The sequence below is a fragment of the Mobula hypostoma genome, chromosome 13 (assembly GCF_963921235.1).
Source record: "Mobula hypostoma chromosome 13, sMobHyp1.1, whole genome shotgun sequence".
Taxonomy (NCBI): domain Eukaryota; kingdom Metazoa; phylum Chordata; class Chondrichthyes; order Myliobatiformes; family Myliobatidae; genus Mobula; species Mobula hypostoma.
In genome coordinates, this window is record NC_086109.1 from 36,077,219 (window position 1) to 36,092,246 (window position 15,028).

The 15,028-nt window shown below is 36.9% G+C and overlaps 1 protein-coding gene across 1 annotated transcript in view; it reads left to right on the forward strand.

Annotated features, from left to right (window-relative positions):
- LOC134355538 (metabotropic glutamate receptor 4-like) overlaps window positions 1-12,003 on the forward strand; it is a 1,343,412-nt gene extending 1,331,409 nt beyond the window's left edge. Inside the window, exon 11 of the mRNA XM_063065551.1 lies at window positions 11,477-12,003. Within this exon, the coding sequence (XP_062921621.1) occupies window positions 11,477-11,526 (50 nt within the window). The 3' untranslated portion in view covers window positions 11,527-12,003. The remainder of the gene's footprint in view (window positions 1-11,476) is intronic.
- Window positions 12,004-15,028: the final 3,025 nt, after the last annotated feature.

The following is a 15,028-nucleotide window of genomic DNA, read 5'->3' on the forward strand; positions in this document are numbered from 1 at the left end:
CTGAACAGCACCTTATCTTCTGACTAGGCACTTGCTCTCCTCCAAATACCATAGCAGCTCAATATCAGTGTATTTTTATTATAATGATCTATTTATTTGATGCCCAAAAGCTGGAAACACCTTCTACAAATAGTACAAAATAATTGATGTCATAGTCCATATCAGGTTATCTTAAAAATTCCACTAGTAGATATATTAGTTGCTGTGTTGTTAACCTCAGCTATATTCTTACATTTTTATACCCTTATATTTTTCTCACTGAAAGATAATATATCTTGACATAAATTTTTGCAACAAAACATCTGCCTTAACTAGAAAGATGCAAAATTTTAAAATTCATGTGTTTAGATTTGGAAGATAAGTGTTTTCAATGCAGAGGAAAAACAGCCACATTGTTTTCTTTAAATCAGGCCACATGATAGTTTATTAATTACTAACAAGCCCATGCCGCCCAATTACACATACCCTGTGACCAATTAACATACCAACTGGTATATCTTTGAGATGTGGGAGGAAACCGGAGGAAACCCATGCAGTCATGGGGAGAATGTATAAACTCCTTATAGACAGCAGCAGGAATTAAGAGGTTATTGAGATATATCAAAACTGTGTAATGATTGAAATGCTCCAAGTTTTTCCTCATTATCTCCCAGGTCAGTCAAAGGTTTATCTAATCTTGTATTAATGAGCTCTGATCCTGATATTTAAAAATAATCTCTGTCATTTATCAGCTGTAGGTTAATTGGATCATAGTAATTTAGCACTTGTATAGATGACTAGTGGGAGAATCAGGGTGGAATCGTTGGGTGCAGAAAAAAGCATAGACTGCAGGGAAATAAATGGGAGAACGAAAGAAATACAACAGCTCTGACAGCCAGTATAGTTTCAATGGGTTGAATGGCACATGGAAATATCAGATCCAGTAAAACTGATTAAATATATTTTATGACATAATTTAATATTATCCTGCATCAAAATAATTTTCTTAATGTATTTAGGTGGACTCTTCCTACAGCTTGATTAAAATGCAATGAATGTGCACTTTTGTATATTGTGATGTAGATCAGAGCTCCCAAGTTGTAATTTGGATAATAATGCAAATTTTCTCAGAGACACAAACAGCAGACAAATATTCATTAAAATGCTGATTACATTACATGTGAATTTCTGTTTATGAAAATACAAATTTACTATAAATGCTAGGAACATGTTGAAATCTCAGTCAATGATTTTAACTATATCATTTAAACCATTTTTATTAGCATATATTCCTTGTCCTACCAATCTGAGAAAAACAATGTGATCACTGTTAAGAGTGTTAGAATTGGATATTGGGTTCAGCAGGATATGACAGAAAGTGCTGAATAAGTAATTTAGCTCACACAATTGGGTTATGAATTGCAGATAAAATGCAGATGAATTTGCATTGAATAACACTGGTGCTAAAAATTGACAGTTTCTCTGTTTCTCTTCTCATGGATGCAGCTTGACCTGCTAAAGTTTTCCAGCATTGTTTTTTTCCCAGCAGCTGTAGTTTATTTATTTTCATTCAAAAACTTTTAGTAGATTATTTGTTCCTGGTTCCTTTTCATGATCATCTAAAATGTTTCTACAAGGTTCATTTATCACATATGTGTTTTGTTAAATAGTCCACCAATGGAGCTGGAACTTTAATTACTAATTCAGTAAATTATGTAATTACATCGGTTCAGGTAATGAAGTATGCTTGCCAACCATTTGCATTTCAAAATAAATGTCAAATTTAACAGAAGGAAACATTGAAATTGAAGAAATGTATCAGAAAACACATTTGTATGTAGGATATGCTATTGTTCAAAGCTACTGCAAACCAGGTTCCAGTCAGACCTCTGATGCTTTCCATGTTAACCCTGTAACTGTTTTTCCCAGGTGCGTCAGTTCTTTCCCAAAATGGGAGATGTGCAGGTTGTCCGATCCGGTTAATTGGCCACTGTAAATTACTCCTGATGTAGGGGTGTGACTGTTAGGTATGGAGAGCCAGAGACATTCATGAGCATGTGAGAAAGAGTAAGTGGGGGAATGGGATTGCCCTAAAAGCTGACGTAAGATTGAGGTCTTGAGGTATTGAGGTCTCTGCTGTCATGAAACATGGTAAAAGGAGTAAATGGCAGTTTTTAAGTTCAAGAGGTTTAGTTATTAAGCCGCTACAGCCTTGTAACTCAGATTCCTAGATTTAGTGTTTTCTTTCTATTTTTTGGTAATTTCAGATTGTATTAATCCTTTCCTAGTTACATTTCCCCCCTTCCCCTCTAAACTTATACTATGTTATTTCACTAACTTTTCCCACTTCGTGCAGCCAGCTCTGTCACCACTTCTACTGCTGAGTCACCTATTTTTCATTTTGTTCTCTGCACTGCTCCTTCCTTTCTAAAGCAGCATAGATACAAAACACAGCTAAATTCCATCTCTCTCTAACACAGCCCTGACAATAGCATTGACACTAAAATTTGGCGGTTTCTCTTCTCATGAATGTTGCTTGACCTGCTGAAGTTTTCCTGCATTTTCTAATTTTTTTTCAGCAGCTGAAGTTTCCTTATCTTCACTTAAAATTTAATTTCTCTGGATGTGTCCTTGTGTACATGGTTATAAAATTGATTTGACTCAACTCGGCAGGTTATAAGCTTGAAATATTTACTCAAGTTCCCTCTCCGTGGATACGGCGTGACCTGTTGAGTATGTCTAACAGTTTGCTTTACTTCACATTTTCAGCATAATTTTGCATTAAACAGGCATATTACAGACTAAAGTAAGAGTTCAGTATAGCAGATAAAAAGTGACTTGGGCCAAGATAGTAAACAAACAGAATCATATTGGTCTCCTAATGAATGCTCCATTTGCTTCCATTAGCTCCAAACAAAACATCAAATGTGCCACATAATGAGCAATCAGTACAATTCCATCTCTTTTATATATTCATTCACTTTCAATTTTTCATCTTAATGTTAATAATATAAATCAGAAATACAGAACTATAGCATAAATATCTAATTATGCTGATGAATTTACATTTATTTATCGGATAATTTTGCAGTTTTAACTTTGTTGCAGTGAAATATGATATGCATAATGGAAGTGCTAGCAGCAAAATTACAATTTTCCTAACTCCAACATAAAGGCCATTTGTGAATATTTTATTTAATTGAGAATGAAGGAGAAATGGTATCCAGCAGAATGGTTCATTTCTCAGGCTCCCAAAATAAATGTCAAGACCTTTCATCCTCTCATTGAGGACTATAAGACACAGGAGCAGAAGTATGCTATTTTGGCCGATTCAGTCTTCTCTACCATTCCATTAAGGCTGATTTATTGTTCTCTTAACCCTATTTTCCTGCCTTCTCCCGTGACCTTTGATACCCTAACTAATCAAAAACCTATCAACCTCTATCTTAAATCTACCCGATAACTTGGCCTCTGAAAATGTCTATGACAACAAATTCCACAGATTCACTTCCACCTGGCTGAAAAAGATATTCCTTATCTCTGTCCTTAAGGGATATCCTCATATCTTAGGGCTGTGCTCTCTAGATTTAGACTTCCCCATTATAGGAAATATCCTCCCCACATCCAATCTATCTTGACCTTTCAATGTTCAGTCAGCTTCAATGAAATCCCCCCCACCAATTATTTCCTTTGACATAAAATAAGAACAACATCATCTGCTGCTGGAAATCTCGTCAATTTAGTAACAGACTTACTTTAGTCTGCCTGAGACACTTTGGCCTTCCAGTGTGAGGAGATGACTGCAAACAAATACAACTGATTTACAAATTCCAAATGCAGGAATGCATGCTGGGAGGTACACTGAGGCCTAAGGAATATGCTGAAGATTGACACAAATCTAGGCTCTTGCTGCAATTGAACACCACAAGGCAGGGCCCTGTGCAACAGTCTCTCAAATGTTTGTTGTGTCATCAGCAAACTTGGTGATTCAGTTTAAAATGGATCTAGCAGTGCAGTCCACACGTCAGTAGCATGAACAGCAGTGGGCTGTGGATGTAGCCCTGGGGAGCGCCAGTGCTCTGCGTGATAGAGCTAGAGATGTGTTTTGCCAACACGGAATGACTGTGCCCTTTCTGTCAAGCAGACCAGGATCCAGTTGTAGAGAAAGGTGTTGCGAGCCAGCGAGGACATTTTGCCCATCAGTTTCTGAGGGATGATCGTATCGATAAAACCATCCCAGCATATGAGGCACCATTTTCTAGATGGGACAGCTCGGAGTGGAGTGCAGAGGCTATGGCATCGTCAGTGGACCAATTTGAGTGATAAGCAAACTGGAAAGTATCCAATGTAGCGCAAGATGGGATTTAATATGATCCATAACCAGACACTCGAAGCACTTCATTATTGTTGAAACCAGTGCCACTGGATGGTAGTCTTTGAGGCAAGTTATGGGAAATGGGATAATAGTGGCCACCTTGAAGCCTAAGGAGACAGTAGACTGTTCCACAGAGAGGTTGAGAATGTCTTTTAGAGTCCTTGTTAACTGGGGGGGGGGGGCCAAAGTCCCTCAGCACTGGACCAGATATGTTATCAGACCCCACAGCTTTATATGAGTTGACTCTGGCTAGAGTCTTCCTCACATCAGCTGTGGCTAGACAGAGTGCCTGCTCCTCAGGGGCAGAGGGGCCTTCCTTGCAAGCACATTGTTCTATGCATCAAACTGAGCATAAAAGACTTTCGGCCTATCAGGAGTAGAAGGGACACTGCCGTTGACGTGCAGGGTAGACTCGTAATCAGTTTTGGTCTGAGTACCCTACCAAAGGTGCCTCATTTCTCTGGTGTCACAGAAACGGCGATACATTCTCTGTATCTTGTCTTCCTGATGGCGTGGGGTAGCACAGCTCTAGCTGACCTGAGAGCTGTCTTATCTCCCAATCTGAAGGCAGCATCCCGATCTCTTAGCTGTGCTTGAACCTCTGCTGACAACCATGGCTTCAGATTTGCCCTCGCAATGTGCTTAATAATAACAACTTCCTTAATGCTCTTCTCTGTGTAGCCTGTCACAAATCTCACATGTTCATCGATGTTAATGGGATGGTCATAGGTAGCTGCCTCCCTGAGCATGTCCCAGTCCACGTTTACAAATCAGTCCCGTAATGCTGAGGTTGCTCCTTTTGGCCAGGTCTTTATCTCCCTTTGAATTAGTTTGACATTTAATCAGAGGTCAGTATGCAGGAATTTGCATAACAGATAAGTAGTCAGAGTATCTGAGGTAACTGCAGGGAGCAGTTTTGTATGTGCCACTATCTGAAACAAAACTGACAATTAAAATGTGGTTAAGCAGGGAACAGAAAATGAGTTAAAGAAATGTAAGGATGTCATTCTAGAACATATTATCAGCAAGCCTCTTAAACATCCACTTCCCAGAAGGGCATGAGGAATAACTGGAGAAGCAACTGGCCATCTAGGCATCCTACAAAATACAAAGCACTAAATGTCTTGTTAAGTTAATTGTCTCATCATTTGACCAAAATATTACTGACATTGAACTCAAATCCCACACTGACAGATGTAATAGATTCTGGAATTCAAAACATTATCAGCAATGGTGATCCAAGATTACTGGAAATTTTTTAGAGAAATTTTCTATTCCTTGCTGGCCTTTCTGGAGGTGACTCTTACCTTTGCTTTAGCCTGGCCAAGGAAAGCATTTCAAGGAAACCAAAGATTAGTCTCACCAATAATGCTTGCATCCTACAAGTGAATAAATGGAAATATAAGTGACCAATAGGTCACATGCAGAGGCATGTCTTTCCAATGTCTTGTGTCAGATCCCAACACCCATTATCAAGTCATGGTTGACTGCCAGGCAATGAACTGTTCTCAATACATTGACAGCACAACAATCTAACAGAATCATTTCTTGAAAAAGCATTTGAAACGTGTTCAGAAAAATGTTTCCAACTTCAGCCAAAGGTTATAAATTAATATTTGGAAATAGTAGATCCTTGCCATTAATCCTCTGAAGATCAAAAATATATCAAGTGGAAGATAAAGGTTTATTGTAACAAAGATATGGAAACTATTGTGATTTAATTTGTTACATGAAACCAGATTTTGCAACTGTTGATTTAGAGACCTTGAAATAAAGACTTCATTTGATGGTAGATATTTTTTCTCATTTGTAGCTAACATTTTAAAGAGTTTATCCAATCACAAACAAGATAAAATCTGCAGATGCAGATCAAAGCAACACACACAAAATGCTGGAGAAACTCAATGGGCCAGGCAGCATCTATTGAAAAAATGTACAGTCGACGACGTTTTGGGCTGAGACCCTTCAGCAGGACTAGAGAACAAAAAGATGAGGAGTAGATTTAAAAGGTGGGGGAGGGGAGAGCGAAACACAAGGTGATAGGTGAAGCTGGAAGGGGGAAGGATGAAGTAAAGAAGGTTGATTGGTGAAAGAGAAGGAGTATGGAGAAGGAGAAGTCTGATAGGAGAGAACGGATGACCATGGAAGAAATAAAAGGGGGGAGGAGCACCAGAGGGAGGCAATGGGCAGGCAAGAAGATAAGGTGAGAGGGGGAAAAGGAGATGGGGGGTGGGGAGTTCAAGAAATCAATTTTAACGAGTTTACTGTTTTGGAAGACAATACTATAAATTTCATAGATAATCAATGTCAGTTTGTACAGTAGCTACAGATGGGTAACAGAAGAAGAAAATACTCGAAGTTCCCAACAACTCAGGCAGCATCTACCGAAAGAAAGGGAGCCAATGTATCAATCAATGACTTTTCGTCTGAACTGGAAAAGTTCTGAGAAAACAAATATTGCAGAAAGAGGAAAGGCTAGAATGAAGTGAAGGAATGTCCATATTACATCTTCCCAGCATTCTCTATTTTTGTTTTGGATTTCCAACCTCTACAGGGTTTTTTTCCCTCTAGCCACAATTAAATACCCTGTTAGATTGAAGGTGAATATAAGACTAATTCAATACTGACATCAGACAAGTGAAAAACACTCTGGTCAAGAACTTTTCAATTCCACTTGACAGCAAATAACTCAAAATCAGATGCTAACAATACGATTTGATTTTTACATTTAGTTGAGCTGCCACTTATTGCAAAATTGTCTAATTGTTCCTGTCAGCAAACCACGCTCTATGAATAATGTGACAATTCATGCTCATTCTACCATTTCACCTCTCTATTAGGTTTGGCAAAAGGTCATATTGTGCATTTATTGTTCTCATCCGAATGCCACTAACTCCACAGCCTTCTTGAATTTTGCAAACTGCAGAGACAGGAATAGCATTTCATGCTTTTTAAAATATAAATCATGAACAGGGTTAGAAGGAGGTGAAACAGGCTGTGAAGCTGAACACACATCACTTTCAATGATGAGGTGTTATATTTTTGCTGCTAAATTCCTTTTAAGTCTGAAGATTGTTCATTTTTGTTCGATCACTTGACATCTATGGAGTTTCAAGCATGTTATTAGTTTTACTGATGAACTTTTAATTACTATTTGATGCTGTTAAACTTTAGAGGTAAAACTGTGGGATGGGGGAGCGGCTGCTGAATTTAATTCACAAGAACAATTTTGTTGATATGTGGCAAGGATTAACATTAGTGAACTTTCAAGCAGCAGAGCAACTCAGTGCCAACACTCTTGCTTTCTGATTTAATGAGAGGGCATGGATGAGTTGCCCGTCAGGGTTTTAATTATTGCAGGTGCTGCTTAATTAGTGGCTCAATTAATGCTTTAAAGAGACATTAATGAGTCCTTTTTAAAATTGTTTTGAACTTGGCCCCAAATTTAACATGCAGCATGGTTTCCTGGGGTACAGCAATAGGGATACAGAGGTGAGTTTTGGTATCAGTTTAGGTGAGTATTTCAACATTACTTAATCTACCCATGCATCCATTTAGCATTTGCATGCATTCAAAGCCAAGTAGTGGCATTTTCTGCTGACCAGATGTTGCTTACAGAGTCCCCTGCTGAAATTGGTCGGTGGTAATGAATCCAGAATGTGTGCCACAGTTGGATCTACTCCACAATGGCAAGTTTCTGGTGGAAATGTTTTGAATTGGCTCAGAACCATCAGCTGTTAAACAATATCTGTTTGTATTTGCTATGAGCATCTCTAGTTCAACCATGAAAGTGATAAAAATTCAAATGTGGTTAAATTAAATTGTGTCCAACACTGGATGTGGGGATGATGGTGCAGTCTGCTTCTGCTGAGGGCAACACGCTATCTGCATGATACCACCATAACATGACTGCAGCATGCTACCAGTGCTCACCTTATTGCATGCCTTGCAAATGGACAATATTGTGACTGGCTAGCATTAGTAAAAATAATAGTCAGCATATCTATAACGAAAGAAGATGTGGAAGCTTCATTAGTTACTGAAGCTAGAGCAAGTCGTGTAATTAAAAGACAGAAGATGGAATATCCTCTTTATCAGCCCTCTATCTTACAGTCCAATTTCCTGCTTCATACAATCTTTAGATTTCGATCATTGGATATGAATACATTTTTTTTATTTACTGCCCATTTCTTTCATTACAATGTCACCATTGTCTTCATCTGGGCAGGCGAAAGTTGTAAACAGGGCCTGTCATAGTGGAAAAGCAACAAGACTACTGATAATGGGGGGGGGGGGGGAGAAAAACATGCCTTGATTTTAAACCCGAGCCAGCAGCTAAAAATCTACACAGTTCAGCAGATAAAGTTGGAGCCCACATCTGGTGAATCAACAGGCATGTTCCTTTGCTCTCGCTCTTGCTTATCAAGCAACCAAACTGGAGGACTGCTACCCAATCTATGGTGTTGCAAACTGAAGCTGGTTATTGTAGACCAAGGTCAATGATGCCCCCCAAGGCTACCTGGTCTACTCCAATGAAAATAAACAGACTTCCACCACTAATGCTGCACCTGCCAACATCACACTACTTTGGACAAGGTTCCATGGAAAACAAGATTAAACGAAGCACAAGGAAGATTGTTTGACCTCTCTACTCAATTGATCCATCAAACAATCAAATTGATTAAGCAATTTGGCTTGAAATATGTGTTTCTTATTTATATTTCACATGGTTATAATGTGATTGTTAACATGACAGAAATGGTAAGGCATAGGACCATCAAAGACCAAGGAATTGAGTTGAAGTAGCTGCATTAATGGTTGGATTAGTTTGCTGTTAAAAGCTCATTCAGGATAGGAATTTCGAGCTTGTCTCTTCTTTCCCAGCTCTTAGCTGAAAGCACTCCCATGAAGTGAAGGTGGGCTACCATCATGAATCTTGTCTTCTCTACAGTTGATTATGCATGATGCTCATTAGATTATGGATCGCACACCAGAGTAATAGGCAGTCTTAGCTTTGTCATTGAAGCAACATCAATGTAGTCAGGATTATGATTACTCAGAATTGTATCATGGTCTTGGCTACACCTAACAGGCACTCGTGGGGTAGACTCCCATTTGATTGCGGAACGTTATATCTGAGTTTATATCTGAAATAGCTGTGCATATATAACCTATAGTGTTCTATGTCATGAACATTAATCTATGTTAAACCCCAGCCAGCAGCTATGTAGATAGTGCCCCTCCTGCTGTATACCAAAGGGAATGCACCCTAATGCACCCAGCTCTCTGAACAACTGATCTGTGCTGTAATCTCAGGTTCAAGACCCCAACATGATTCCTGATAGATGTTTAGAAAGTTATTTTTTTTTATAGAACTTGAGTTTTTTTTTTAAAAAAGCAAATTCTAGTTTAGTAAACAAATAAAATTAATTTCACCAAGCCTGTGAATGAATGATAATTCCTTTTAATGGGACTAGTATCCTACAGATGCATGTTCAGCTGTGCAAGATTAACAGATGGTGTTAGCTGGGCTTTGAAATACAAAATGGTTTCTCAATCAGTGTACTGTATGTATTCCTACTGGTGTAAGCTGTGACTTGTGCACTAAACGTGGGTGTTTGCACTGGATGCCATATTGAAAGAAAAGTACTGCTTATTACACAAAAAGAATAGTCTTGCTTTGGTACACTGAATGTTCTGCTGATCGCCTTATTATTAATTTCTGAAACCTGTTTCATTTGCTGTATTACAGTTACAAGAGTTATATCATTATATTGAATTGTACTCTATATTTGCATGATAATGCTTATCTATCCTTTCTATTAGAAATGTCACATTTTCAAGGTTACAATGAAATAGGTTTTAATTTATTCCAATTCTAGCTTAGATGATGAAAATGACTGTAATTATTGAACCCTTAGCCATATTATTATAAATTTTATATATTCCTTCAAAAATATCATTCATAGATGATGCACAATGTCAATATTATACTCCAACTGAATGTTCAGAAATTCAGGAATTTTTTTTACTTATGTTAGCTAAATTGTTTTCTACATTTTTGGATAGCAGAATTATAAAAAAAATTATAACACAGTGAACAACATTTAACTTGCTGGGCCCAAGTTAAGTGAAATCAGCTTCCTTTTTTTTTACATTACACCCCTGTGCGCTTCTTAACACTCGGGAAGGTTTATATTTGGGATATCTCCCTTCTGTCTTCGAGGGTGAATAGTTGCCCCTAAACTCTCACTATCTCCGCCCACGCCACTCCTGCATGGTTTTCTGTTCTTGTTCAGTCACCTCTCATGTTTAACAGAAGTGGGTCTAAACCTGATTGTGAACCTTTCATTGTGGTTTATCTTGTCCTTCCCCATGTCTGTGCTAAATCAAAGTGAATTGTGATCATTGTCAGAAGGCTGTTCTATTGATACTCATTCCAACTATCTAGCTATATTCAGAAATACCAAGCTAAGAAAAGTCCTGTCCCCACGCTTTGCATTCCCCTTGCAACCTACTGTAATTGTTTTTCTTCAATATAATTCAGATTATTTTTTCCTGTATGTCTGTAATGCTATTTCTATTGCAGTTGATGGTTCTATTGTTGCATTTTTATGTATTAGGCTCCTTACCTTCCAAGATGTTAGTTTAGGAAAGAGAACATTGTCTTGCAATTAGGGAAATAGACCAATTTGAATTTATTTTTATCTAATTGGAATTTAGATGTTTTAAAATTATAATTAATTAACAATTAATTTTATCAATTTATATGTGCAGCAGCATAGTTTCAATAGCAATACACAGAACATTTTGTATTAATGAATACATTGTTTCTGAAAAATATTAGTTCATGGTTAAATTTAATTAAATAATTTTATAAAGCAATCTATTCTTTGTTGAACCTCAGTACAAGCATATTCTGGTCATCTTAAATACATTCATTGAATGTCCTGTTTGTCAGGGAACATTAAGAAATTAGATAATTTAAATTGTCTCACATACTAAAACACAACAGTTTCAGATGTTTGATTCTGTGAATTGATTGTGGAATTTTGTATAAATTTCATAAGTAAAGGTGACTCTGCCATTGATGTATTCTTGATGTTTATTTGTCCTTTACAGCATTAGCTACTAAACAAACATACGTCAGCTACAGCAATCATGCAATCTGAATGAATGTGACACTCCATCAGGGTCTTTCGAGATTTCGAAGTGAAAAAAGACAGATGCATCATTGGTCTGGATATCCACTTACAGACGCCAGCAGCAGCCATTGCAGAGTTCCCAACAGACTGATAGTAAAAGGATTATATCCAAGCTTAACATTCACTGGGAGACCCAAAATATCAAGATGACATACTGCACAGAAGAAAGATGACTATTCCTCCATCTTTTGATTCCTTAAGATTTGTCAACAGAATTAACTCCCTAAATCTTGTGAAGTTGTCTGTGATTGTGTCAGAGTTGTTTTTATTTCTATTGATTTTGAACTTAAATCTATGTGTTGCAAAATGAAATATGTCTAAGTGCTCACCAAATAGATGGCAAGTTAATGTATGTGACATACTGACTGAAAAAACAATGTCTGCTTTATGTCCTGACCAATCAAAAGTACAGTGCCTGGTTGTTTATGAATACGTAATGGAAAGTGTAGAGCATGTTCATTTTTATACAAAAATTTCTAATAAAACAGTGTTTTGCAACTCTGTGGGGTTTCTTTACAGTGAATAGATCTGTTTGAGTGACTTGTATGGTGGTGAATGTATTCCAAACATTTGGATGCGTTTTCCCCTTCCCTTAGTTTTCTTCCTGTAGGTGGTGTACTTAAAATTGCAATTAAGCTAACTTCTTAATTTGGCTGTTAGTTGGTAGGTCAGAACTAAAGAATTAATTCAAATTATTCAGATATAAGTTTAAGCCATGTTTGTCTTGCATGTACTAATTCATCTAAGTAGTTCATAAGTATTTTTGGTTAAAGTGGGATAATGCCTTTGATTTATTTATTTAAATATAATCTGGATGTTTCTTTTGCTTTAACATAAATATTTTTTTCTTATGAATTTGTCTTATAATACAAGAAGCAATTATATCCCAAAATATAGGCATACCAAACCCAGTAAACAAATCTTTCATTGATGAACCAATTAATAGTGAACAAAAAAACATTTTCTTTTTAATTAGAAGTTATTCAGGCCTCTTTTTATTTATTAAAAAGATGTTTTGATCTTCTTTCTATGCCAACATGATTGGAAACACAAAATATCTGAACATTGAACACAAAAAAAGTTTGCCAAGTTAGAATTCCCACAACTAATTTGCATTATTGCACGGGACACTAGTGGCTATAGAAATGAAGCAGAAACCAAACCTAATGCAGCTGATTGATCTGCGGGATACAGTCTGGTTGTGGCTGGTAGAAACTGGGTGACTAGTATGGAAGTCAAACTCCCATGCTCCTCCAAACATTGACAGCATATTGGTGCAGGTACTGCAGCAGTTTGGCAGTCATGCAGATGTAAATGTTTATTTATCAGTTTACATTGCATATAACAAGTGTTGTGTAGACTGTTTTAAGCCTGTAAATAATAACGAAGGGGAACATGGAAGACGCAGCTGTCAACCATTTGCACTCCTTTTAGATTGCCTCCCACTGTACCCTCTGGCTGAGATCTCAGTGTCCTAAGTTTCATCTCCACCCTTTCTGGAATTTACAGCTGGCAGAGGGGGATATATCTGTCACACATAGTGAAATGCTAATGAGCCTGGTGGAGTAATATATAAGGGGCCTCATTAGAACTAATTTCACTTTAATCAATAGGTCATGGTTTCCTGAACACAATTAAGATATTCAGGAGCACACAATGAGTATGGGAAATAATTTCAAATGACTAGATTTCAAATGAAATAAATATTGATGTTTTGTACATATTTGATGTTCTCAAATCATTCTGAAAGGTTTTTGAGCGACAATTGTTCAGTTGATAGACTTGGCAATTAACTTTTGAACTAATATCTTACGAAGAGCAGTAAGGTATGTTGTCAAGTATATCTCCCCGTTCTTCTTTAAATAATGCAATTGGATCCTTTATCTCTCCCTGAATAAACAAAGGACAAACTTCCAATTATACATTTATATTTGACACATGGCAAGGCTTGGAGTCTAAAGCCACAGCGTGTAACATTATTAATGTACTAGTACCGTAATAATTAATGTCCCTGGATGTTGCTGTCATTAGTGTTTCTACTTTGTAATTTACTATCAGATTTATTGAGGTGACTGCCCAGAAATTCTAAATTAGTTATGATATTAGTGTCACCTCAGATCATTTGTGCTGAGGAACCTATGATACATTTTAATTTTACAAAAAGGAAATTAAGAGCCTTATTAAATATTCGTCTAAATTTTGAAACAGCATAAATTACGTTCAATTATTTTGGTCCCTGCCTTCATGGTTATTAGATATCTTTAAATATCTCAGCAAATTCATAAACTTATTAGCATGTACCAGTTAGAGTTGATGCAGTTACTGCCTCACATCTTAATGCCTTGCAACTGACAGGGTGTTTCCCATATCTTTGAACACAAGGAGGCAGTTTCTTATAGATATACCTTCAGAAAACTTCTTTTGGCTGGTCAACTTGCATCTGCATTATAATTACAATTAAAGTTTATCTATCACATGCCTTTCAATGCTGCTTCCGTTTCTTAATTGCTGATTTTCCTAAGATCCTTACTGAATTGAAAGCACTATTGCATGTTTGTAAATTTATTTTCATCCATAGGAAATGAGTCAAAAATAAGTTACGTAAGTTACACTGGTGGTATCAAAGTAACTTCCTGAACCTTGTTTTGAACTAACTGCTCCACTGAGTCTGGAGTTGTAGATGGAAATAGATGTTATTCGATCAATACAAAGATGTAGATGAGAATCTCCCAGGGAGACATTGAGTTTCATAGGTTAAAAACAAAAGACAATGATTGAAAATCAAGCAGATGTTATTCTGACTTTTCCTAATTCTGATTAGATCACAATCCATGAACTCAATTTCAGAGACACTTTATCTCATTCTCTTGATAATTATTGCTCACTTATTATTATTTTCCTGTTTTGTTTTCTTTTTGTATTTGCATAGTTTGTCTTTTACACAGTGCTGTCTGTCTTGTTCTGTGCCATCTTTCATTGATTCTATTGAGTTTCTTTGTATTTACTGTGAATAAACACAATAAATTGAAACTCAGGGTTGTATATGGTGACATATATGTACTTCGGTAATTACTTTGTATGTTTTTGACTTTCCTCTGGATATACTGTAAGACAGAAGCCCCTCATCCCCACCTCCTCACAAGCAAACACACACACACAGTTATCTTGATTTTAATAATACCAAATTCCATCATTTCCATGTTCAGTCAGGAAGGAAGTGCCATTCAGTCAACCCAATAAATATTGTGTATCATCCATATCTTACTTGTGATCCTGTCCATCAGGGGTCTGATGCAATGTACTGTTGTGTTGACATATATGTATATAATCATGTCAGTGCTGAAGTAATTCATCCTTCTGACTCAGAATTCCTTGTATTGTTCAAGTCCCTGCTTCAGGATCAGCTTAGTTGATTAGAATACAAAGCATATACAAGATGGCAATTAGCACTTAAGTGCAAACTACCATG